At 44.6% G+C, this 27,017-nt stretch overlaps 1 protein-coding gene across 1 annotated transcript; it reads left to right on the plus strand.

Moving 5' to 3' along the window:
- Window positions 1-26,690, plus strand: FERMT3 (fermitin family member 3). Its single transcript, XM_033174260.1, has 15 exons — window positions 1-173; window positions 5,941-6,110; window positions 7,613-7,846; window positions 15,539-15,664; window positions 16,322-16,490; window positions 16,817-16,919; window positions 17,539-17,646; window positions 18,765-18,899; window positions 19,700-19,749; window positions 20,054-20,178; window positions 21,080-21,186; window positions 21,934-22,143; window positions 22,875-22,999; window positions 25,271-25,412; window positions 25,868-26,690. The coding sequence occupies exons 2-15, from the start codon at window positions 5,951-5,953 to the stop codon at window positions 26,045-26,047; spliced, it is 1,974 nt and encodes a 657-aa protein (XP_033030151.1). The 5' UTR covers window positions 1-173; window positions 5,941-5,950; the 3' UTR covers window positions 26,048-26,690.
- The last annotated feature ends 327 nt before the right edge of the window (window positions 26,691-27,017 follow it).

The raw sequence follows: 27,017 nt of genomic DNA on the forward strand, positions 1-27,017 counted from the left end.
CACGCAGGGAGGAAGTTGATAAGAGGTGGGGGAGTGCAGAGAAACGCCTTAAGCCGAGGAGCCCTGCGGAGACGCCAACAAGTCAACTGAGCAGTCCACAGAAATCCCCGAACCCTCTTCCTGGTCCACGCTGGTGTCCAAAGAGCTCTTTGCGTAGAGACCGCAGCCTCAAGGTAGGGTTCTTATCTGGTTTATGGCTTACGGGTTAAGTTTTGACAGATTAAGAAGAGGAAGCTCCTCCTCCTCTCAACTATTCCTAGACAGGCTCACTTGTGCACAAACGCATGGTGCCTCTCCACTGAAGTCCAACAATGGTGGAGCCATCACTTGAACTAGGTGTCCCACAACAGGAGAGAGCGATTGCTTTCCAGCCCTCCTCGTGGACTTCCTGGAAGTATCTGGTTTGCCACTGTGGGAAGCAGGATGCTAAATTGGATGGACCTTTGATCTCATCCAACAGGGCTGTTCTTTATTTTGTGGGAGAATCTCGTGTAGGTCAGAGCACACTTCCTCACGTGTTCTCCTCAGCAGAGATGGAGATTCTGCCACCGTTCCTGGCGTGGTTAGACTCCATCTCCTATTAGTCCCAGCCAGCATGACCAATGGTCAAGGATGATAGGAGCTGGAGTCCAGCAAACATGCAGCAGGCCACAGGTTCCCCATCCTTGTAACTGGCATAGAGAGTAAAGTAGCAAACAGGGGGAAAGAAACTCTGGAATGGAAGAACTTATTCTAGCCCGTGGTAATTCTGCGCAAAAGTCTAATGACCACTGTAAGCACAGTAACCTTTCACATCGGAAGAGATTGGCAATAATACAAATCGTCCTGACTTTAAATCTTGTGTCGCAGGGTGGATGGGAGAGCGTTGGCTACGAATGAGTCCCGAATAAATTGGAATCAAATTTGGTGATAAATTCTAGTTGAGCTATTTCTCTCTGGATCCTAGTTGTTTGGTTAAAACTGTTGACTACAGCAGGACTTCACAGGGGATTTAAACGCTGGCCTGCCTTACTCTGCGTATCTTTGAGGATCCTTCTACAGTTTAAGCATTTTGGCAGGTTGGCTGTACCAAGCCTGCCTCCTGTGCATTTAACAGCAAGCTGACCTGAGATAAATTAAGTACAGTACATTAAAAAATGCTAGGAGAACTCTTCATCTCCATTTCATAAGCACCCAATTTCTCTTCGGGAGCATTATCGTACTTGTGCTATTTTATTCTCTAGGTTATTTAATCCAGCACAAAGGGAGGATCCCCTGTAAAATACCCAGTCGCTTGCCCCAGAGCGGGGGTCAGCAACCTGCGGCTCTCTGACAGGTCTCCTGCGGCTCCGACATGCCCCCTTTCAATGCCCTTTCAATAATAATTAAATGGTTATCGGCAAAAAAAAAAGGGGGCCAAAAAAACCATGAATAATCCGCATCAATGTTGAACAGCTGGGCGGTCTTTCTCAGCCCTCTCGGGGTTCCCGAGGACAGACCCAAGATTGATGTCCACCTTGACCACTCCCAGAGAGAGGAAGCGACTTCTTCACACCAATAAGCGTGTGGGGAGGGATGAGCTTTTACCACCTCGGCGTGCCAATTGGCAGGACAGATCGCCCGCCTTGGCGCATAGGCTCGGAGCCGGGGCCTTACCGCCGAGGTAGCCACTGAGGATGAAGGCGGGAGGCGGGCACGGGAGAGCGACGCTTCGTCCGGCCAATGAGCCGCTGGGATGCCTGTTCCTGTTTGAGGGGAACGTGCCAATGAGGGTGGCGTTAGGGCGGGGAGAAGAAGGAGCTGGGCTTTGCGAGTTATCGAGAGAGAGAGAGAGAGAGAGAGAGAAAAGAGTCGGGATAATAAAGGCGGCTGGAGGTGGCGGCGGCGGCGATTGGAGCGGCCCCTGTTCTGAGCGGCCCCTGTCGGGCGGAATCCTTTTCAAAGCGGCCGCGTGGAGGGCGGAGCAGGCGGGCTAGGCGTCGCCGTGACGGGAGGGCGGTGATGGTCGCCGACAGGATGAAGTAGAGCTGCTTTGGGGTGGTGGCGGCGAAAACATCCGGGCTGCTTCTGAAACCTCCGCCAACCGGTGCTTCGCCAGCGCTCGCTGCGGGCGGTGTACATGCTCAAGACGGCCCCAAGGGCGGCTCGGGGGCCTGAAGCCCCGAGGCCGGCGCGCTGCAGTGCCTGGTGCGATTCCCCCCCCCTCAAACCTGTTTTTTGCTTTTTGGCTTTTTGCCTTGCTCTCCCACCCCCCTCTCTTTTTCTTCCTCCCCTCCTTTTTTAATCCAAGGGGAGAAATCCCATTTTTAAAACAAACAAACAAACAAAAACAAACAAACACCCCCCACAGCTGCTGCAGCCACTCTATTTGAATTTTTATTATTACCCTTTTCTCCCTCTATCACCCCTTTTTCTTTTCTCTTCCCCTTTTGTTTTTGTTTTCAAAAAAAGGAAAAAGAAGAAAAAGATTTCCCCCCTTTATTTTTATTTTTTAAACTACTACATATTTTTAATAGATATCCTCCCCACCCCACCCCACCCCCAATTTATATTTTTCCACCCTACTTTTCCATTCCCACCCCCCCTTTTTCTTTCTTTATTAGTTCGCTTGCCAACCTATCTTAGAGGGGGAAGCCCTCTCTCCCACCCACCACACCCCCCAAAAAACAACTTTGAGCTGAACCCCCCAAAACGGGGGTAGATCACTGCTGAAAGTAGATCACAGTTTCTTGGGTGTTGGCCACCCCTGGTATAAGACATGTAACTAGAATAAAAAAATTTAAAAACCAAGCAAATAATTGTAATAACTACTGTAATAAAGCACTGCTATAATTATATATAATTTCCCTAAAATTTTGGTTTCATTCGCCTTTCCGTGCTGAAATGTCACAACCTGAACGACCATGGCTCCCCCCCCCCCCAGTTTTGATCCTGGGTACGCCCCTGAGTCAATGCAAAAAAGTAAGAACTTATTCTTGTTGTTTTTACTAATTATACTTTGCATTGGCTCCTATATGTTATTTATTATTATTGCATTAAGGTAAGAAACAATATATGCAGCGTTATATTTGTTTTAAATGTCGCAATGGTTTTGCGGCTCCCAGTTGTTGTTTTTTCCTTTGGAAACGGGTCCAAGTGGCTCTTTGTGTCTTAAAGGTTGCAGACCCCTGCCCCAGAGGAAGTGAAATGCCTCTAGTTCCTTCTATTTCTGATGCTCAGGGTGTGAGCGCCAATCCCTGTTTGGCCAAAATGGCACCACCCATGCACAAGAGAGAGAGATTAGGATCCCACTTCTTACTGTGCCCACTTGTAAAGAAGAAGGTGAAGAGGGTCACCTTTGCTCTTGATAATATGCTAAACGGCTTGTGGGGTTTCCTGGAAACGGTTGTAATAATAGCTGACACTTGATCATGGTGGGTTGTATGTGTCTAGGAGGGGGTGTTGCTTAAAATGACTTCAAATGATTTTGGGCACTGCTAATTTATAGGTTTGTTTGCCACTGGGTCAAATTAAGATGATGGATGGTGGAGGTCTTGCCAGCACTTGTACTTTGCTTCCCCATAAGCAAAATGTAAAAATATATGCTTTAAAAATGAAGGGGAAGAAGGAGAAATTTGCTCTGCTTTTTTCCAGTGGACTGAACCAATCCAATGCTACTCAACTTGCCTGTGGACTGTAGTGCAATTCCCAGTCAGATTGCACACTCCTCTGAATTTTGCAATACAGTTTTGTTGCGCGCACAGAATAGATCTAATGAAAAAAAACAAGTGTACAAAACGTGTACTTCACAGGAAAATGTGCCTCCTGCCTCCCACTCATGGCAGACCATGCAGAAACCAAACTTGCTCTCGGCCTGGATCGGGATCACCAGCCGGTTCTGCCTCTGAATTACCAGTTTCTGGGAAGAGCAGGTGGGAAGCATGGAATTGTAGAGCTGGAAGGGACCATGGGGGTCATCTTGTTTAACCCCCCCCCTGCAATGCAGGAATATTTTGCCCAACATTTAGAGTCTCATGTTCTGAGCTATCCAAGAGTTGGTGTCATGCTCAGGTCCTGCTTGTGGGTTTCCTTCCCATTGAGGCATCTGGCTGACCACTGTCAGAACAGGATGCTGGACTAAACCTAACCTAATGGGATTGTGCATGTTTTGGATCTCTTGGAACAAAGCTATAAATTTAGAGGGGCAAAAAGAAACTTGCTAACTGGCTGTTCTTTAAAACGGTGTTTCACTCGTTTCAATGTGAGCATGAAATGATTGGTAACCCTGGTCAGGGTTGCCAAGAAAGATTACCGGTAGTAAGAATTGCCCTTGACTACCGTAGCAAAATGAGCAGATATTTCACCCGATTCTGGGCGTGATAGTCACAGGGCTGTGACCCATGCAATGTCATGAATATATTTACTGTGAATAGGTTTGTTGCTATGTTTTTGCTGTAAAGCAGGAACGGGGAATGTCTGTGGCCTCCCTGATGTCCTGTGACTCCAACTCCCACCAGCCCCAGCTAGCTTGGCCCAATGGTCAGGGATTGTGGGAGTTGTAGTCCAACAGCATTTGGATGTGCCCCCTCCGCCTGCACCCCCCTTTTAAACACTAGTCATATCTACACTGTACATTTAATGCACAATGGGAATACCACTTTGAAAGTCATGGCTTCCCCCCCGAAAGAATCCTGGGAACTGTAGAGCTACAATTCCCAGCAGTCTTGGAGAACTACAATTCCCAGGATTCTTTGGGGGAACCCATGTGCTTTAAATCTATGATGTGGATGTGATCACTGCCTCCTGTCATATTGCATTCCTTGGCATTAACCCTTGCAACAGGTGTGGGGTATCCCAGGCCCTCCAGATATTGCTGAACTATAACTCTCGTCAGCCCCAAAAAGCATGGGCAAATGGCTGTGCATGATGGGACTGGAGTTCAGCAGCATCTGGTTGGCCAAAGGTTCCCCACACCTGCCAAGCAGCACTCCTGAACGATCTATTGGTGGCCTTGTTCTGCCACCTCGGGGTCATGAGGGACAATGCACTTAGTTTGGAGAGCTCAGAGAGGACTAGAAGCTTGAAGGGCAGAGTTCCACGGAGCTCATAGTCGAGGCTTTGGGGCCATCGTGACTCATTGTAACATGAGCAAAGGACAAATTTAGCACAACTGGAGAGGAGAGATCATAGTACCAAGAAAGGAAGGAAGACAAAAAAGCTGGAGATTATAGCAGTCTAGACAAGGCCTTTGACAGGAAGCGTCTTACCCAGTTCTGCTCCATCCTGCTAGTAGGAGTGAGCCTTGCTCTGGGCACACAGAAGAGTGTACTGCTTTATTTCAAACCACACAGGAAGAAATGGGTTACTTGTTGAGCCTGGTTGTAAATGTGGAGAGTGCATTGCACAGGGCTGGGCCTCTCCCTGTAATATGCTAGGCTTCGGTTAAAAATAAAAAATAAAATTTCCAGGAGTGGTTTTGTTTTTTTGTTTTGACACAAAAGCATTCAACTATGCTATTCCTTCCCCTGTAGACCTCATCTACACTATATGTTTAAAGTTGAATCATTCCCCTGTAAACAGTCATGGCTCCCACCCCAATAATCCTGCGAAATGTAGTCTGTTATTCATGCTGGGAGTTGTTAGGAGCCCCCCCCCCCATTCCCCTCCCAGAACTACAATTCTCAGACTCAATCCCTCCTCCCAAGGAACTCCACCTACGGTGGCAGCGGCCAGTGGGGGGGGGTGAGTGGAGACTGAGCACCCACAGAAAAGCATTTGTGGTGCCCAGGCCCCCTGGAATTGGTGCCCCTGCATGTGGCCCTCGGAAGGTTGCCCAGAAGAGAATGTGGCCCCCAATATGAAAATGGTTTCCTGCCACAGGTTTAAGGCTTGGAACGGTAGCATGAGCTTCTTGAATTGAGCCTGGAAATGAACTGCCGGTGCTTTTTATTTTTCTCAACCCTTGTACCCTCTTCTCTCTAGGGCTCTCACCATGGCTGGGTTGAAAACAGCCAGTGGGGAATACATTGATGACTCTTGGGAGCTCAGAGCCTTTGTGGAAGAGCTGGGACCCGAAGCTGACCCAGTCACCCTCCGGGTCACCGGCAACATGCATATCGGCGGCATAATGCTGCAGATTGTGGATAAATTAAGTAAGTTTTCCAAGATGTTTTCCCTCACCGCTTTTCATGTTGAAAGAGGGTGATATCCAACTCAGCTTGCGTATACAACATATATTTAAAGCGCGCACCCCAAGAGAATCCTGGGAACTGTAGTTTCCTCCCACAGAGGTAGAATTCGCAGCACCCTTAACAAACTACAGTTCCCATTATTCTTCTATGGTGTGTGCAAAGGATACTCCTGGAACCATTTGTGTGTGTTTGGGAGAATAATTGTGACTCAGTGGAGGATCCTTTTCCTGTGTGGGTTTCTGGCACTGCTTAGATAAGCAATATGTATAAGCTTAGAGGCTGTCATTTGCAGGGGAACTGGTGCTAGTTCCCCTTACAACCCACTTGGAGGGTGATGTGATAAATAGGCCCAGAACGAACCAAGCTATTCTTAGCTGAACAGGGTTAAGGGCAATTTTAACAGCTGTTTCTGAGGTGGCACAGTCCTTGCAAAGTGGCTGTACCATGTCAACTTAATGCACGGAGCACAGAGAAAATGGGGGAAATGGAGCTGTTAGAAACCAGGGTTCCTTCTCCCCCCCTCTCTCAGAAAGAAAATTTTTCCTCTTATTTTTACTTGGTGGACGTTTAATGGAAACAAAGGCAAGTAACTTCGGGGTGGTCAAGAAACAAATGCAGGAATTGGATTTGGTTTAACTTCAGCTGATCTTAACCTCGTCTAAGGAACCTGAAGAACTTCAATTCTGTTTAAGTAGTGAGATGCGAAAGGCTAACGCTAAATGCCATCCACACAAGATCACATATTGGTATTCCATGTTAATTAATAAAATACTAATAACATTTATTTATTTATTTATTAAATTTACATACTGGCCTTTGTCCGAAAATCTCAGGGCGGTACACAAGATAATAGTCTGTCATTGCCACTGTCATAAAGAACTACAAAACTGATACCACCCCCACCCAATAGATTTCAAGCCCTGTTAAACCACTTTAACAGTCATGGCTCCTCCCCCCCAAGAATCCTGAGAACTGTAGTTTGTTAAGAGTGCTGAGAGTTGTTAGGAGACCCTCCTTGTTCTCTTATGGGGCTACAACTCCCAGAATGGTTTAACAGCCTTGGCCTTGCTTCACACCCTCCTTGAGTGCTCTTTCATGGCTGAAACACTAGTAGTGAAACAGTCCTTGAGCCAGTGCTATTTTTCTAGAAAAAAAACTGCCTTTTGCTTTTCTGGATAGATGATAAAGAGGGGTGTGTGAGTATTTGTGAATCCTAGCCTACTGTACAAAGGTAAAATGTACATTTGTTACTTTGCCCACTTTTGGCTCTGACCCTACTGGCATGTGGACCCCAGAAAGTTGTGTAGAAGGGAATGCGGCCCTCAGGTGGAAAAAGGTTCCCCAATGCTCATTTAAATCAAGCCAACCTGGATTATTTATTATTTCCAGTACTGTATTCCCTGGGCCTGTGTCTTGATGCTAATGCTAAAGGGTGTTCCCTGTCTCAACTTTCCTGCTTCCAGAACTTCAGAGGGACTGGTCAGATCATGCCCTGTGGTGGGAGCAGAAGAAACTTTGGCTGCTGAAGACCAACTGGAGCCTGGATAAATACGGGATCTTGGCTGATGCCAAACTTCAGTTCACTCCCCAGCACAAGCCTATACTGCTTTCCCTACCGAATCGCTGCAAAGTCAGGATCCGGGCAAACTTTGCCCAGCCGGTCTTCCGCACAGTCGCCGACCTCTGCAAGATACTTGGTGAGCACCAAAAGAGGCTCAGGCCATTGCCTGGGAGTAGCAAGGAGGGCAAGCGCTTGTCTCCAAAGCCCTGAAATGTTGTTTAGTGCAAGGGTTGCCAGTGCGAGGCCCATATGTCCCAACATCTCCTCAAAACCCCAAAATACACTAGATACTGTTTGCTCTTCCATCTCAGTTCCTGTTTCATACCTCCCAAATGCCCCAGGAAAAAGGGACATCCCATTTTTTCACATGAGATTGCAGTGGCCATTTTGGGTGTCACAATCTTGCACATTTTTGGGCACCGTGCAAAATCTCACCCTGGAGGCGGAAAAACTCTTTTCAGGTTGAGAGCACTGTGCGGGTCATGTGACTCACCCAGGAGCAGATCCAGGAAGATGCGCATCCCAGTTTTGGCTCCATAAAAGTTGGACAGTATGCTGTTTGCACTGGCTTGACCATTATACATTGCCCTTTAAACGTGCCCACATTTAACTGCATGCCCCCGCTCTCCCTTCTGTTTTGAACAGAGGAGAGAGAGGTATAAAGAGCTTCTCTTTATGTGGGAGCCAGTGTGGTGTAGTGGTTAAGAGCGGTGGACTTATATTTTTTTTTAAAAAAAGTTTTTTTATTATTTTCCAATAAGACAGAGAAAAAACACAGCATAAACATAAACACAATAAAAACACCACATATAAACACAATAAAAACAATAACAATATCAAAAAGCATAAAGAAAAAACATATACCAACCTTAACAAACACTTATCTTTGTACTTTTCTTGTTTCTAACTTCTCTGCTAGGGGACTTCCCCTGTTCCCTCCCCTGCCTTCAAAATCATATATACGTTATAGGTAACTTTATGTCTTTTTCCATTAACATTTATCTAATTTCTTAATACTCTTAAATTCACTTAATTCAATATAAATCCTAACTTGAACACAATTTCTTAAAATATTCTTTAACAATTAAATCTTTCACAATAAATTTCTTCTAAACAGTTTTATCTAACATTAACTTGCTAAAGCCGATCTTTTGCTTAATTCTGCTCAAATATTTAATTTTTCAGATTTAACTAGATAGTCCTTAAATTATTTCCAATCTTGCGACACCTTCTCCTCCCTCTGGTCTCGGATTCTAGCGGTCAGTTCTGCGAGTTCCATGTAATCCATTAACTTCATCTGCCATTCTTCCACTGTTGGAATCTCTTCACCTTTCCAGGTTCTTGCCAATAAAATTCTAGCCGCTGTTGTGGCATACATAAAAAATACTCTGTCCTGACTGGGTATCTCTTCATTGGTCATGCTCAAGAGAAATGCCTCCGGTTTCTTACTAAAGGTAATTTTCATTACCTTTTTAAACTCATTATAAATCTTATCCCAGAAGGCCTTTACCCCTGGACACGACCACCACATATGAAAAAAGGTACCTTTCGAAGATTTACATTTCCAACACACATCCGACATTTTAGAATTCATTTTAGCTATCTTAACTGGTGTTAGATACCATCTATACATCATTTTCATTATATTTTCTCTTAAACTATTGCATGCAGTAAATTTGATACCTTTCTGCCACAATCTCTCCCAGTCATCCATCATAATATTATGACCCACATCTTTTGCCCAATCTATCATTGTCGATTTAACCAATTCGTCTTTCGTATGCCACTCTAGCAACAAATTATACATCTTGGAAAGGTTTTTAGAGTTCGATTCGATCAGTTCTGTTTCCAGTTTTGATTTTTCCATTTGAAAACCAATTTTCTTGTCTAATTTAAATGTTTCATGAACCTGATGATATTGCAGCCAGTCGGGGACTTGGCTTTTTACTTGATCATAGCTTTTCAGCTTAAATACGTCACCTTCTTGCTGCAATATATCCACATATCTTAACCAACTTGCAGACATATTCGGTCTCTTATAAGCCTTGGCTTCCACTGGTGAAATCCATCTAGGAGTCTTTCTCTCTAACAAGTCTTTATACCTTGTCCAAACCTGATACAAAGCTTTCCTAACTATATGATTCTTAAAAGTTTTGTGGATTTTAGCCTTGTCGTACCATAGGTATGCATGCCAACCAAACATATTATCAAATCCTTCCAAGTCCAACACATCCACATTCTCCAATTTAAACCAATCCTTCAACCAGCAAAAGGCCGCTGCTTCAAAATAAATCTTCAAATCCGGCAGGGCAAAGCCTCCTCTCTCTTTAGAGTCTGTAAGAATCTTAAACTTGATTCTAGGCTTTTTTCCCTGCCATATAAACTTCGATAGGTCCCTTTGCCATATCTTGAAACAGTCCAGTTTGTCCAAAATTGGTATGGCTTGGAATAAAAACAGCATCCTTGGTAAGACATTCATTTTGACAGCTGCTATTCTTCCCATTAACGACAATTTCAATCTCGTCCATATTTCCATGTCTTTCTTTATCTCCATCCACAATTTTTCATAATTATCCTTGTACAGGTTCAGATTTTTTGCTGTAAGATTGACACCTAGATATTTTACAGTCTTAACAAAATTAAGTCCAGTGTCATCTTGTAATCTCTGTATCTGCTCTAAACTCATGTTCTTACTCAATACTTTGGTTTTCTGCTTATTTAATTTGAAACCTGCTACACGTCCAAAAAATTCAATTAATTCCAGGGCTTTGGGGACACTGCTTTCAGGTTCCTGTAGGGATAGCATCAAATCATCCGCAAAGGCACGTAATTTGTATTCTTTCTCTCCCACCCTAATTCCTTTTATCTGTTTCTCTTTTCGTAGCATATTTAGAAGAACCTCCAGGACCGTAATAAATAATAAAGGGGAGATAGGGCACCCTTGTCTTGTTCCTTTCTCAACTTCAATTTCCTCCGATATCACACTGTTTATTATTATTTTCGCTCTTTGCTCTGTGTAAATGGCATTAATGCCATTTAAAAATCTTTCTCCAACTCCCATCTTTTCCAAATTCTTTTTCATAAATGTCCAAGATACATTATCAAAGGCTTTCTCCGCATCTATAAACAATAGTGCTGCATCCGTATTTATGTTTCTTTCCAGTTTTTCCAAAATGTCCACAATAATTCTTGTATTGTTATTTATTTGTCTTCCTGGAAGGAAACCTGCTTGATCTTTATGAATATAGTCTTTCAACACTCTTTTTAATCTTGTAGCCATAACATTCGCAAAAATTTTATAATCCACATTTAGGAGGGAAATTGGGCGGTAATTTTTCATTAGAGCCTTATCTGTCTCTGGCTTTGGGATCAGTGTGATAAAGGCTTCTTTCCACGTCTCTGGTGCCCTATCTCCTTCTAATATTTTGTTGCAAATTTCTTTTAAAGGCTGTGATAGCCAATCTTTCAAAATCTTATAATACTTTGCTGTCAGTCCATCTGGTCCTGGGGCCTTCCCTAATTGCATGTCATTAATTGCATCCTCTATCTCTTGAGTTGATATCGGGTGGTTGAGAATTACTAGTTTTTCCTCTGGGACTTTTTGCAATCCATTTTTTTCCAGAAATCGGTCTATCTCTGATTCTTCTATCTTCTCCTCCTTGTACAGTTGCTTGTAAAATTTTTGGAAACACCATCTGATTTCCTCTGGATTCTCCACAATTCTTCCATTAACTGCTAAATTACTGATGACATTTGCCTTCTGTCTTTTCTTTAACTGCCAAGCTAGTAGTTTCCCACATTTATTCGCAGACTCAAATGTTCTTTGTTTCATCATTTTCACTTTCCATTCAATATCTTGATTTACAATTTTTGCATATTGGGATTGCAAGTATTTTTTTTTTTATAAGAATTTATTGGTTTTACAACAAACAACATACAAATATAACACCCACATTAACCCACCCCCAACTAGAAGTAAACAAATACACAAATACCAATAATTCTTCTTCTTATGCTGTAAAAAAAAAAATCTTGGTCGAATCTTGGTACAGACTTCCCCTGCCTTTTCACCTTCGGTTCCAATCCCAAATATTACTTTAATAACATCTTATACCATCATAATCTTAAAAAATCCAAATATCTAAAAATTAAAATTCAAAAGCTTCTTTTTAACAAATCCTGTTTCGTAATAAACAATATTTTCCCATTCTTAACTTAACATAAATCAAAACATGTTATAACTTCATATTAATTCCACACAAGATTCTAGTTCTTATCCCCTTATTTTCAATATGCATCATAACAAATATCTTCATTCACTATAACTGCTGTTAATAACAAAAATTTAAAATACCTCTTTTCTTTCTCTAAAAGCTTAAAGTCTTGACACACCGGTTTCAGGTTACCATAATACATTCTTTGCCTTTATACCTTAATATCGTTCACCCTATCCCCCTTCTGTCCATTTTCTTTGGTCGTCTTGCTCCAGAGCTGCTCCTCGAAGTATCCTTTTTCTTTACATAACCACAGATCCAGACTAAATCCAAAATAGTCCTTGCATAGAACATCAGGGTGCGCACCTTTTCTCCCAGCCTCTCCGGTTCATCATCACATTCTTCTTTTATTTGTAGACATAAACATAAAGTTCTCACCTTCGCTCCCAAGCTCTCACCTTGGGAGTTAGATATAACAATTTTCTCCGTCCTGGGTCTGCCACCCCCAAAAGACGATCCATTACTCCGGAGTAGCCATACCTTTTCATCCTGTTGTTCAATCAGCCCCTTCAGTTCTGTGCCAAGGCTCTCCTCCAATACAGCCATTTCCTGTACAGTCTCCTCTGTGGGATATAGCTTTTTTGACATATGACAGTTCAATATTTCCAATTTTCGGTTGAGCAGTTCCAGTCTCAATAAAATAATCCTTTCTTCATGGGTCCTTTCACAGTTCATAACCAAGTCAAAAACAAAGCCGAGCATGGCAGAAGCGGGCATAGGTGTCAAATTGCAGTTTCGGTTCTCAGACTTCTCCATCTTGCCAGTAACTTTCCATTCAGTCCAAGTCTTTCACGGCCATTTTCCCTGAATCCAGGGCGCAAGAATCGAAAATTTTAAAAAGAGATACTGTCCTCCTGTTTAATCCCCAAAGGGAAATCCAAAAGTCTCACTTGTCAAATTTTAAATACTTTGTAGCCATCGCTGTAACAGCAGTCTCTTAAGCTGGTTATTTTCTATCTCCCGAGGGGAAAAAGGCAGGCTCCCTTTCCAAATGTCCCCCAGGTCGTCAACAAAGCACAAAAACAGATCCAATCCAATACTCACGACACCGGGATTCTTAAACTCCAACTTTGACAGGTAGAACGTTAACGCTCATCGCGGGGGCAACCGCCGCTTCGCGTCCCGGTTGGGGCATGTCCCCTGAAGCCCGGCTCCGTTTTCCCTTCACCCCCACTCCCCCTTTACAGGGGGAGCGAGGGAAGGGTTCGGAGCCATAGTGGGCATAGCCGGGGAGCCCAGGGTGCGGGACGCTCTTCCCGCACCCCATCGGAGCCCCGCTTTGCGGTAGCGGGGCTCCAACCCCCGGGACGGACTGGGTCGCCTCGCAGCCGAGGCAACCCACGACCGCTCCGCGATGTCGTCGCCGCCGGAAGTCGGGATTGCAAGTATTTAATCTCCTTTTGGATTTTTATACATTTAGGATGTCCTCTTAATTCTTTTTCCTTCGCTTTAATCATTTTCAACAGTCTTTCCATTTCCACATTTTGTAGTTTTTTCTTTTTTGCTTTTTCACTTATCAGGAATCCTCTCATTACCGCTTTGCTTGCATCCCAAACAATCCTCTTTTCCACTTCTGAATTCCAATTAATTTGAAAATACTCTAAGCGGTGGACTTATAATCTGGTGAACCGGGTTCGCGTCCCCGCTCCTCCACATGCAGCTGCTGGGTGACCTTGGGCTAGTCACACTTCTCTGAAGTCTCTCAGCCCCACTTACCTCACAGAGTGTTTGTTGTGGGGGAGGAAGGGAAAGGAGAATGTTAGCCGCTTTGAGACTCTTAGGGTAGGAGAAAGTGGGGCACGTTGAGCCATTTTTTACTTTAAGCTCTACACACCTCAAAATAATGCACATAACAGAAAACTTTTGCATTTAATATTTATTAGGTACTATTCCAAACAAAACCAAAGGGTTAATGTTTCACATTTGATGGAATAAAATGACAAAAAAATCACATTTAAGTTTTTCAAAATAATGGATCAATGTGCCCCAGTCGTGGGGCACATTGATCCTTCATTTGGGGCACATTGAGCCATTCCAATTTAAGAGCAAAGAAGGCATTTTTACTACACAGTATAAGCTTCCAAAAGAGTTTAAAAAATATCTCAAAGTTCTTAAGAGTCAGCATCACTTCAACTTGTACTCATTAAGTAAACATGGAAATGTTACCATCCTAGAAGCACGAGCAGTTCCTCCGAAGCAGAGTGGTTTAGGGAACAATTTTACAATATCCTCAAAAGGAATCAAAGCTTCTGGTTCAGAAGAGGGAGTGAACTTGGGCTGGTCATTCACTTTGGACAGAACACGTTTTAGAAATTTTACAATGAAGTCCCCATATTCATCAGTTCCGGTAACTTCAGCAACATAATGGGAAATTGTGGTTTTTCCTAAAATCTTCACGATAACAAAGTTTCCCTCTTTCACAACAGTCTTGTTGAATTCTATATTTTCTTTTTCCTCTACTTCATCTTTAGAAAAGGTTTCAAAATCAGACGAGTCACTATCAAGCAGCTGGTTCGCATTCAACTTTTCTTTCATAATTTTTGACACAGCCTTTCCAGGCTCAATGTGCCCCATTCCCAATTGGATCAATGTGCCCCACATCACCATTTCAGACATACATCTATTTTATGCAAAACAGGCTGGCAGCCATGACAAATATTTTAGTACATACTGCAGCTATGTTAACTATGATCACATAAATGAAAATATATTTCAGCTACCTTTACAACTTTTAGAGCTACATGGTTCACAATACATATACAATTTTTTACTAAAGCTTACCTAATTTAACAAATCTGGATTTTTTTTAAAACTTCTTTGAAAACCCAAACCCAAACACAATGACAGTATGTAGTATCACTGCTGTTGCTTTTGTTTTGCCACAAACTTTGTATAAAAGCTAAAGTACGGTTTTAAAATGGAAAGGATCAATGTGCCCCATGGCTCAACTTGCCCCCCTTTCCCCTAGTAATAAAGCGGGATATCAAATCCAAACTCTTCTTCTTCTTCTTCTCTTTGTGAGGAAGCACACTATGTTGTGTTCCTATCTGTTTTTGTTTTGATAATTTAGTTGTGGCAGCCATTTTGTGCTGTTCCACTCCCTCTCGGCAGCCATTTTGTCTTATCACACATACAATTTGTGAGTGGCACCCATAGCACCTTCTGGTACTCACTGTACCCAAAAGGTTGGTGACCCTTTGCTTAGTGCCTGCCCAGCTGGTTCAGTTTCAGAGATTGGGCTTTCTAATGCTATGTTTCCAAGCCCTACTGTCTAAACATCAGAGGAGGGTAGGGTGCCTGGCCCCATATGCAGCCAGGCCAACTACATTATTATTCATTGCGCAGGGGCAGAGAAAGCTACGATGACTTGAATTTTCTCCTCTGCACAACTAATTCTGCTCCCTGCAGAATTTGAAGATGGCTGTGTTTCAGTTCTCATACTCTTTTGGAAAGTGAGAATTAGGGATGTATGCCTTTAAATGCAAACTGAACTCAATTCATCTGGCTATGATTAGCCTGAATAAAGGACTCATGCAGCCTCTGCCCCTCTGCAGGTATCCGTCACTATGAAGAGCTGTCGTTACTGCGTGCGCCGGAGGAGAAGGGGAAGCGGAAACAGAAGGACAAAGAGAAGAGCTCTGTAGCAAGCCATGACCTGACCGGGGTGCGCTTGCCAGCAAGTAAGAAACTTAGGGGTGTCCAAATGACTGACAGACTGTGTGTGTGTGTGCGCACGCGTGTGTGTGTGTGCATTTGTGCATGCACCTGCCTATGCAAAAGTGTGTAACTTCAGGATTCACTGGAAATAGGATAAAGCAACATTATCTCAGTCTATGAAAAACCTGGGGGGGGGGGGAGAAGGTAAGATGTCAGTGAAGGCACCAGGTGGACCTCACTGGAGAGAGCATTCAACAGATGAGGAGCCACAACTGAAAAGGCCCCTCTCTGGAAGGCTACCTCTGCATTAGGAGAAGCATCCTGATGGTAAGAGATGTTTTCACCGTGGAAGCGTCTGCCTCAAGAGGTGGTAGGCACTGGAGGTGTTTTAAGTAGAGGCTTTCAGGGAGGCTGCTATTGCAAGATTCCTACACTGAGCAGGAATAACCTCCAAGGTCTCAGTTCAGCTGTAAAATTCTGTGATTCCATGGGAGGCACTTCCTTCTTCGGAACCGGGTCTCCTCCTGGGGAATTTATTCTCCCCGCATGGAGCCCAGAAGCTCAGCTGCACTCACTTGAGCAAGCCAAAAGTCATATGATGATCCTTCTCAAGAGGACAAATTATACAGGCTGCCCCCTTCCGCAGCCATGACCCCTCCGCCATTCTGTTCTGTCATCAGGTGCAGAGCAGCAGCTGTTCCGCGGCATGCCGGCTCACTTCTCGGACAGTGCCGAAACCGAGGCCTGCTACAGGATGCTATCGGTCAGTCAGACTGGACTGACACCCGATCAGATCTTGGATATGCACCGGCCAGGCTCCCTCTCCGAGAAGACTCAGATCAACAGTAGGTAAGGAGAAGTGGGCTAGTTAGCTTGGGCAAACTGCAGGACTACTATGATGTAGAAGGGAAGGTGAAAGGCGAGACCCCCGAATTTTGGTGTTGCACAGGGAACCGTTGTAATTTGAGACCCCAAGGTCCGCCACTGTCTAGATACAGTACTTTGCTAGAGAGTGGTATCTGCTTTTCTACTGCGCAAGTGGGGAAACCTGTGTCAATTGATCTAACAAAATTTGTGTACTGCTGGATGAAACAAAACACAGTATTTTGCAGGAGAGATTCAGGCGCTGGTTGGAATTCCATGTTTGCGTAATTAAGAGTGGATTTCTCTCCCAGGTGGCTGGACTCGTCGCGGACTTTGCTGCAGCAAGAAGTGAAAGAAAACGATTGTTTGTGGCTGCGTTTCAAATATTACAGCTTCTTTGACCTGGAGCCCAAGGTCAGTGCTCCCCTCGGATCTGGGCCTTCAGCCTTACCCCACTTGTTTCTTTAAAAAATAATATGCATCCCCTAACCTGGTGGCTGCTCCAAAATCCTTCTGAGGATCTCAGTTATCTTTGTGTGTGTGTATGTGCGTTTCTACTCCTCGCAACTTGGGGAACTTCTAGTCCCCATGACCAGGGAGCAAAACATGAAAACAGGGTTGCTCTGCCCGTCGTCTGTGACACATTTAGCATTTTAAAACATGTATTTGCCTTGGAGTGCATGCTGCAGGGAACTACCAATTTGTAGAGGGTTGCTTGCGGCGGGCAAGTCCCTGCCCTTTCCTTTTTAACGTGTAAGGCGGAGGGGGGGGGCTGTAGCCCTCCAGGTGTTGCTGGTCTCCCAGCTTCCATCATCTCTGACCATTGGCCATACTGGTTGGGGCCTGATGGGAGTTGGAGTCCCAACATCTGGAGGACCACAAGTTCCCCATCCCTGATGTAAGGGAAGATCTTGTATTCCACATAGATAGGAAGAGAGGTGGGTTAAAAATGTACTTAACTTCCTGGAGGAGGTGAAATTTGAACCCTGGTTTGGCACTCAGCCTCTGCTGTTGCTTGTTCCCTCCCATGTAGTACGATGCCGTGAGGATCAACCAGCTGTATGAACAGGCTCGTTGGGCCGTGCTACTAGAGGAGACAGATTGCACTGAGGAAGAGATGGTGGTGTTTGCGGCTCTGCAGGTAACCTTTTTTCCCCAGGCCAAAAAGTTTTGTGAGTGTTAGATTCATAGAATTGCAGGGTTGGAAGGGACCACAAGGGTCATCGAGTCCAACCCCCTGCAATGCAGGAATCATTTGCCCAACGAGGGGCTCAAACCCACGACTCTGAGCTTAAGAGTCTCTTGCTCTACCAACTGAACTGGAATTAGTCCTTGAATGCTGCTTCTCTGTTGCCTGGACAAAGGATAGAGACAGGAGCATGTATATAAATTAGCCTACTGAAAAAAAGGAAAACTTGCATTAATTGCTCCGCTCGCTTTGTTGGTTTATGGAAAAATAGGTATATATAGGATATAAGGATAATTCCCTGGATGCCAAGATCCAGGTTTGGGGTTCTCTTTGGTGAGAGAACCCCAGCAGAGAATTAAAATCACAAAACATGCAGCAAAGTAAAGCATGGAAATATAGGTTGCTGGACCTTTAAAATTAAGCCTTTCCAAAGTTTCCCCCTAGCATAGAAAAAGACTACACACTTGGTAAGTAAAAAAAAATGATTTACTTACAAACTCTCCAAAGGCCAGATTCATGTGCTTTTTCATACAGCATTCAGAAAAAGTTACACAGCCAGTAAAACTTGGCTTAGTTACAGTGCTGAAAGTTCCTAAATTAGTGGTACAGTATAGGTATTCCAGAGTGGCTTGTAAGAGCCATGCACTCTGAGCTGCAGCAACCAGCTCAGACCTCCTCGCACGTTGAGCTTCTCTGGTAGACCAAAGGTTGAACAAATAGGCCTGATTATCCATTTCCTCCCAAGGTAAGGGGATGTGACCTTGCTAAGCCTGGCAGGACAGCTTTATGGTATTAACCCCTTTGTGCATTAATTAGACTTAGGCACGTTGGTTATATGAGGCTGGTTATCCCACACTTTTGCCTCTGGCTCTGCCCACTGCTTGCATTTGACCCTCGGGAAGTTGCCCAGAAGGGAATGCGGCCCTCGAGCTCAAAAAGTTTCCCTGCCCCTGCACAAGGAGGTGTGAAGAAATTGTTCCATAAATAAGGAAATGAGTGTTCAGAGCTTTGTTTTGAGACCCGAGTGTCTGTCTTGCACAAAGCTAATTCAGAGCTTTCACTCCTTCCAGTATCATATCAACGAATTGTCTTTGAACACCAATCCTGTGGAGCAGTCTGGCGACTCTGGCCTTGACGACCTGGACAAGGCCCTCGCCACCTTGGAGGTCAAACTGGAAGGTTCGTCAGCAGCTCCCAACGTTCTGGTAAGTTCCCAACAGGGCCTGCCTTCCCTTACGCTGAGGCGGTCTGACTGGAGCCTCCTTCTCTTGATCTGAATGTTGTTGCCAGCAAGGTTTCTATCAGCTGCTGCTTCTGCTTCTGCTGCTGATGTTTAGTTCCCCTTTTCCGTTGGGGTTTTTCTGAAATGGGTTATTTATTTTATGTTCATTTACGAATCCCCTCCCATGAAACATCTCGAAGCAATTTCACAATACAAGCAAACAATTGCACAGTTCCGTATGTAAAATAAATAATCACACAATTACCTATATAAAAGCAATTTTTGGAAAGAGAAACAAATGTTCACCACTAAACAGCTAAAAACGCCCTGTGTGTAAAACAGTTGATTTCGTATGTAAAAAAAAGCAGTTTCAAATCTAGTACAGACAGCAGTAAAGATCTCCATTTAAGAGGCTTGTTAGAAAAGGAAAGTCTTTCCACCAGGGTCCAGAAGACAAGAGGGGTGCTATTTTCTCTGATAGGTGCCAGAATGGAGTCCCAAAAGATTGTAGTCAGTGCTAGGCCTTCTCAGAGTAGACCCAAGTTGATAGACAGACTTAATTTACATTCATTAATTGCAACGGGGGTCTACTCGGAGTAGAACCTAGATGGAGACAACCCAAAATGTTGCATTGTTTTATATCTGCTATTTGTATTATTTATTTATTTATTTATTTAACCATGAATTGCTTTGGGAACCATCATGACTGAAAGGCAGTCTATAAATACAGGAAACATGTAAAACAACAATAACAGCAACACATATTTGTCATTTCCAAAATAGGACAGTCTCACAGTTATCCCAGAGTTAAAGGATTATCTCCGAATATTCAGGTGAGCTATCAAACCGTATGTTTCATGAGGGAATGGATCTTGGGGAAGGGCAGTGGTGCTCAGTGGGTAGATAACCTGCTTTCCACACAGAAGGTCCCAGGTTCAATCCCTGTCGTCTCCAGGAAGGGCTGGGATATTATGATCAACTAAAAACATTAGCAAAATGGGTGGAATTGAGCAGGATGTTTAAGGGTCTGGAACACAAGGCTTGATGGGGAACAAATGAAAGAGCTGGGTGTGTTTAGCTGGGAGAAGAGGAGATGAAGCTCATGTCCTTCTGTCAGTCACCCTTCTTGCCCTACAGGCCTCGTAAGCTGACTTTGAAGGGCTACAAGCAATACTGGGTGATCTTCAAAGAAACCTCCATCTCCTACTACAAGAGTCCCGAAGAAGCTCTGGGAGAGCCTGTGCAGCAACTCAGCCTCAAGGGTGAGTCTAGCCACCTTGACAATGCCTCTTTCCCAGTCCAGCATTAGTACGGCCTACAAAGGATGGAGCATGTGCTTTGCTTGCAGAACTTCCCAAGTTCCATTGCTGGGAGAGACTCCCTCCCTGAAACCTTGGAAAGCCACTGCCAGCCAGTGTAGACCGTACTGAGCTTAGGTGGGCCAGTAAAAGGCAGATTCCTGATTTCTTAAGGACATTGTCTCCAAATATGAGTACAGTGGTACCTTGGTTTAAGAACAGCTTAGTTTATGAACAACTTGGATTAAGAACGCTGCAAACCCGGAGGTAGGTGTTTTGGTTTGTGAACTTTGCCTTGGAAGCAGAACACGTTGAGTGTGTTCCATTTGTAAATTGAGTCCCCCGCTGCTATGGGAAAGCACGCCTTGGTTTAAGAACGGACTTCCGGAACGAATTAAGTTCGTAAACCAAGGTACCACTTTATATGAAATCTGCCTTATACTGCATCAGACAGTTGGGTCCCTCCAGTTTAGTATCATCTACGCTGACTGGCCGAAGCTCTTGAGGGTTTCAGACCAAGAGTCCCTGTCAGAACTATCTGGAGTTGTCAGGAATTGAACCTGAGTCCTTCTGCAAAAAAAATTGCTCTATCCCTGAGCCTCCAGCCCTTTTCCTCAAAGAGAAAGTGCAGCTCTGTGACAAGAGTGTCTGCTTTGTGAGGTCCCAGGTTCAGGCATTTCCAGGTAAACAGATCTGGGTAGGACCCCACCAATACCACTCTGCCCTCCAGAGATCCTGGAGAGTTCCTGCCAGTTGGAATAGACAGTGTGGGGATAGATAGACCAGTGGTCCCAATTCTCTGCATGAGGCAGCTTTGTATGTCCAGCTTCTAACTGTTCCTAACCCTGTTTCTGCCCCACTCCAGGCTGTGAGGTGGTGCCGGACGTCAACATCTCTGGCCAGAAATTTTGCATCAAGCTCTTGGTACCTTCCCCCGACGGGATGAGCGAAGTACACTTGCGATGTTCGGATGTGAGTGGGGTGGAGGGGAAGCCAGGTTTAGAACCACAGTTCAGGGCTGCCGTATGTCAACAATCTTGGGGTCTTCCTAAAAAGAAAGCTCAAAAACTTTTTGGGGCGTCCTGGTTTTTACTTTTTGAACTATGGCAACCCTATATTGGAAGGAGCCTTGAAAGACATCTAGTCTAACATCAGTGCAACTGCAGCACAGCATCCCTGACAGGTGGGCCGCTGTTCCCCTCCCAGAGCTTACATTTCCCAGTGGTTTAACAATCAGTCCCTCTTCCCAGGGAACTCTGGAAGTGGGTTTTCTGAACCACCCTGAGATTTTTTTTTGTTGTTGTTGAAGGTCAGTCTATAAACCTAACAAACTTGATAAAGCAATAAAGAAATAACAGCTCTTTGAGGCGAAACAGGAGTCTCTTAACAACACTCAGCACCCTTAACAAACTACAGAATTTTTTTGGGGGGGGGGGAGCCATGGCTATTTACAGTGGTATCATAGCGCTTTAAATGTATGTCGAGAACGCGGCCAGGGTCTTGGTTTTCTCAATATTCTGTGCTGCAGTATTCTGCACTAACTGCAGTTTCCAGGCTGAGTACAAAGAATGCCCCACACAAAGCCTGGACCTCGGACCTCTCTCCATCCCAGTTGACTTCTTCCAAACAGCCTTGCATAAGGATGGGTGAGGGGCTGTTGCAGGTGTAGCTAGAGCGAACTCAGTGTAAGGCAAAAATCTCCCTCCTCTCCCTCACCAGGAGCAGCAATATGCCCGCTGGATGGCGGGTTGTAGGTTGGCAGCGAAGGGGAAGACCATGGCAGACTCATCCTACCAGGCTGAAGTGGAGAACATCCTGTCCTTTCTGAAGCTGCAGCAAACCAACCCGGATGCCCGCCTTGCCCAGCAGGCCGAGGGAGCCCAGTGGCTTGTGTCCCCTCGCTACCAGAAGAAATTCAAACCGAAGCAGGTAATTTCGGGCCGCGCAGCCCCAACTGCCCCCACACCACCCTGACCACTGATTGATTGCTTTGGGAGCAGTTGCCAGGAGAAAAAGTCAATCTACAGATCAGATCCATTGAAGTCTTAACATGGGGCATTCCTATAGTTTTGGAGTGGGGAACTTTTGGCCCTATAGATTTCATTGGACTACAACTCCCATCACGATCAGAAGGTTGGCGGTTCAAATCCCCGCAATGGGGTGAGCTCCCGTTGCTCGGTCCCTGCTCCTGCCAACCTAGCAGTTCGAAAGCACGTCAAAGTGCAAGTAGATAAATAGGTACCACTCCGGCGGGAAGGTAAACGGCGTTTCCGTGCGCTGTTCTAGTTCACCAGAAGCAGCTTAGTCATGCTGGCCACATGAGCCGGAAGCTGTACGCCGGCTCCCTCGGCCAGTAAAGCGAGAGGAGCGCCGCAACCCCAGAGTCGTCCGTGACTGGACCTAGTGGTCAGGTGTTCCTTTACCTTTATTATATACCTCTGTTGCCAAAGTAGCTTCTAAGCAGTTCACAAACATCAAACCAATTAAAAAAAATACACATAAAATCTATCGTAGGTTTTTCAAAGCTGCTTTGTTTATTCACTATGCATTTGCAAACCTCCTGAGATATGTGGCCAATTTTTTTTTTAAAAAAAATTCCATGATGGTTGTGAGGTTAAGGAGGAGGTTTGCACTAATCTCTCCCTTTGCAACTCTCACAGTTAACCCCTCGCATCTTGGAGGCCTACCAGAACGTGGCCCAGCTGTCGCTCCCGGATGCCAAGATGAAGTTTATTCAAGTTTGGCAGTCGCTCCCCGATTTTGGCATCTCTTATTTTGTAGTCAGGTAAAGAAACTGCTGAACTTCCCTGAAAACCATTTGTGGGGAACTGAAGTACCTTTTCATGAACTGCTGCTGATGTCTACAGCACGAATGAAAAAAAAACTTTCAGCGTTATTTATTTTATTTTATTTTATTCTATTCTGAAAGCCAACTTCTGGAAGTTATTTGCATGTCTGAAGATGTCTTTCCTCCTCCGTTTCTCATGATATGTGTTTGAAATAAACTGATGTGTAGCACACACACCCCACATACCCGGTTTCTGAACCGGGAAGGGTGGGGTATAAATAAAAAATGATTATTATTAATGGTAGAATTTGGGGGCAACCAGAGAAGGCAGACAAGAGGGAGTCCTTCATCTGATGCATAGAACATAGCTATGTTCTACCTCCAGAGTGAGAGGCAGTTTACCTCTGAATACCAATTGCTGAGAATAACAGATTGGCAGCGGGGATTAGGAGAGTTGCTCTTGCATTCAGGTCCTGCTTGCAGGCTCCCCAGACATTGGCTGGTCACTGTGAGAACAGGATGCTGGACTAGATGGGCCTTTTGGTCTGACAGGGTGACAGCCGCTGTGTTAAAATCATCTAAGAAGACATGTGAAAAATCCACGGAGACCTATCAAGGGCTGTTGGTCATTATGGCAAAATGGAACTTCCAGATTCAGAAGCAGTATATCACTGAATATCAGTTGCTGCTGAGGAGCAATGAAAGGAGTGAACCACTGCCATCATGGCTGGCTGGAGGCATCTGGTTGGCCACTGTGGAAGACAGGATGTTGGACTCAGCATCAGAGCAACCAGTGTTGGTTCTTTTTAAAGTTGTTTTTTTAAAAATAATGATCAAGGTCAACCAAATGCAGATTTAAAATCCATGTTAAAACACACCGGGTTGTATCAAACTACAGTGGTACCTTGGGTTACATATGCTTCATGTTACATACTCCGCTAACACAGAAATAACACTTCAGGTTAAGAACTTTGCTTCAGGATAAGAACAGAAATTGTGCTCTGGCGGCGCAGCAGCAGCGGGAGGCCCCATTAGCTAAAGTGGCGCTTCAGGTTAAGAACAATTTCAGGTTAAGAACGGACCTCCGGAATGAATTAAGAACGTAACCAGAGGTACCACTGTAAATTCTACTGAGAGCAGACCTATTGAAAATAATGAAGCCAATTAATTTCAGTGGGTCTACTCTGAGTAGGACTGTGCTTAGATACAACCCATCGCTAGGCAAAGTCGCCTGCTGCTATCTTCCCCTTCTCTCCTGAATAGGAATTGCTTTGGATAACTCTCTCTCATTGAGTTAAAAATTGCTCAACTCATGGCTGGATCATGTCTTTAGAATGTTAAGCTGGATAAATGATTTATAATTTGGGATAAAAAAATTCTGGAGGTGTAGCTCGGCTTATATTGCAGCAAACCCAACAAAGTATTTTGTGGCACCTTAGAGTCTAACAAATGTATTGCTGCATAAACTTTTGTGGCTTAACTGCCTCTGATGAAGGGGACTCTAGCCTACCAAAGCTTATGCCACTATAAATTTTAGTCTTTGTAATGCCACACCATTTTTTTAAATTTAATTCATGCAATTTATGTACCATTTGATTGTAGAAAACCTCAAAGTGGTTTACTATAAAATGTATAGGGATGTCCAGCCCTTACTTTATTTAATGTATTAACTTTTTCATAGTGCAAAACTTCGTTGCTGTTATTTTCAAAAATCACAAAAAAGGTCAAACCCTTATCACCCCTGAACTTTTGCATTCATTCCCCCAACGAACTGCAGGTTCCTTCCTATTGGGCTAGTAGGTATCAACACTGCATACCTGCAATGCTTCTATTACAGGCAACTCCCCATTTGCGCACATTCAACATGCGCACAATTGCTGGCATGTGCGGTTTTGGGCACTAGAAAGGGGTGTGTGTGGCATAACAGGGGACAGGCTTACCTGTGTCCCGCCGATGCACACAGTGCCTAGAAGCACAACCCCCGCATAAATGAGGAGTTGCCTGTACTGAAAACATGAGGACTAGCCATTTGCTTTCCTTTTTAAACTAAAGGTTGAAAATGTAGAGAAGGGGGCTATAGTAGCTCTTAGAGGCAACCAGGGCTCTATTTATTAAATTTGTAGCAGCTCCCACCCCACCCCCCCTGCAGTGACGGTGATGATGCAGCCTTTAGCTCTTCAATCATGCACTGCGCACCCTCTAGGTTAGAAGTAGAGGAACCTTATAAATGCAAGCAAAAACTCAGAGCCTTGCCATCTTTGTGTGCAGGTTCAAGGGCAGCCGGAAGGACGAAATCTTGGGCATCGCCAACAACCGCTTGATCCGCATTGACCTGGCCGTTGGAGATGTGGTGAAGACCTGGCGGTTCAGCAATATGCGCCAGTGGAACGTCAACTGGGATATCCGGCAGGTCAGCGGTGGGGTGGGGAGCTTGGGATTTGAGTTCTCTGAATATGCATTTCTCGTAGCAAGTCCCTGACTCTTACTAACAAAGTAGCAGTGGAGGCGACAGGGCAGGCAGTGCGGGAGACCGCACAGCCCTTCCCATTTCTCCTTAAGTGGCAAAACAGGACAGGCTGCCCCTGCCTCCATGTTCCATCGTCCCCGACCATTGTCTGTGGATGATGGAAGTTGCAAGTTGAGCAACATTGGTGGGCACCACTTTGGCTATGCTTGCATTATATTTGATTGACACAAATGCGCAAGTAAAAGGACAAGTCTCCCCCCCCGCCCCCCTTGCAGTTTGGGCCTAAAGAGAAGAACCCTTTAATCTTTCTTGCTTATTCGCCTGTACAAGATTTAGATGCACCATAGGTGACTACCCAGAGACGTCCGCAAGCTCAGCTTTTAACCTTCTTTCCGCAGGTGGCCATAGAGTTTGATGAGCACATCAACGTGGCCTTCAGCTGCATTTCTGCTGGCTGCAAGATCGTGCACGAGTACATTGGTGGGTACATCTTCTTGTCCACCCGCGCAAATGACAGGAGCCAGACGCTGGATGAAGAACTCTTCCACAAGCTGACAGGAGGCCATGAAGCTCTCTGACCTTCTTCCACACCCTAAGGCTCCCCCAGAAACCACGCACAATAGGCCGGTCTCTTTGTGGAGGCGTCTGAGCAGAGACTCTTAACCGGGGTCAATTGTGCCCTATAAGGGCTTGGGAATACTTACTGGGCATAAGAAATATTTCCCAATAGCAGCATAGAAGCAGAGATCTGCAGGAATTGTATTCTAAGGAGTGTGGCAATTGGTGTGCTTGTGGTAGAGAGGGAGGGATGTCTTGCCATGCCTTTTTCTTGGGTGTGTGTGTGCACAAATTCCTGGAACCAGCCTTCGCACTCCAAATCCATTCTCTGCCCTTTTGCATTATCTTAGGATGACTATAGCCTGCAGAACCTTCCTAGTCCTTCAGTTCACTCGGTGTGTGTGTGCGTGCTCAATGTTAAGTCAGCAATTGTTGCAGGGGGGGGCATTTAAGGATATTTTGATGTCACAAAATTATATTGTTGTTTATTTTGCTGGGGGATTTGCTTTCTTTATTTTCATTATCTATCCCAAGGAGCTATAAAAATATATAAATAAATACATACTTGGAAATGCTTCTCATTGTCCTTTCCCCACATTTTCTCACAATGACTTTTTTTGTCTCTGTGAAATAAACATATCATCTCACTGTTCACCTGAAAAACAATATCTGCCTCATTTGTGGGTAGTCTATCCTTGGTTTTCTCTTTTGTTTTGTTCTGCTTCTCGCTTTCCAGGTGGATGATGAGAATAATTCCTTCTGCTCTCAGTGTTCAGATATGAGTACCGATGCTTATGCTGCCAAAACAGCACCACCCAGACATAAATGGAGAGGTGGCAGCAGGCTGGAGAAAAGCCAAAAGAACAAAAAACAAACAAAACAAAAATCCCAACGAGGAAAAGAGAAATTACAATGGAAACAGAAAAGCAGAAATTGCTGCAGTTCGTCTGTGGTCTGGCATGGAAATCAGTCGAGCGAATACAATCGGTA

The sequence above is a fragment of the Lacerta agilis genome, chromosome 17 (assembly GCF_009819535.1).
Source record: "Lacerta agilis isolate rLacAgi1 chromosome 17, rLacAgi1.pri, whole genome shotgun sequence".
Taxonomy (NCBI): domain Eukaryota; kingdom Metazoa; phylum Chordata; class Lepidosauria; order Squamata; family Lacertidae; genus Lacerta; species Lacerta agilis.

Excerpts from the sequence above, each read along its gene's own strand:
- FERMT3 (XM_033174260.1), top strand. The coding sequence starts at position 5,951 with ATGGCTGGGTTGAAAACAGCCAGTGGGGAATACATTGATGACTCTTGG. Across the intron at positions 15,665-16,321 it reads CGGGGTGCGCTTGCCAGCAA|GTGCAGAGCAGCAGCTGTTC; the intron begins GTAAGAAACTTA and ends TTCTGTCATCAG. Across the intron at positions 23,000-25,270 it reads ATCTCTTATTTTGTAGTCAG|GTTCAAGGGCAGCCGGAAGG; the intron begins GTAAAGAAACTG and ends CTTTGTGTGCAG.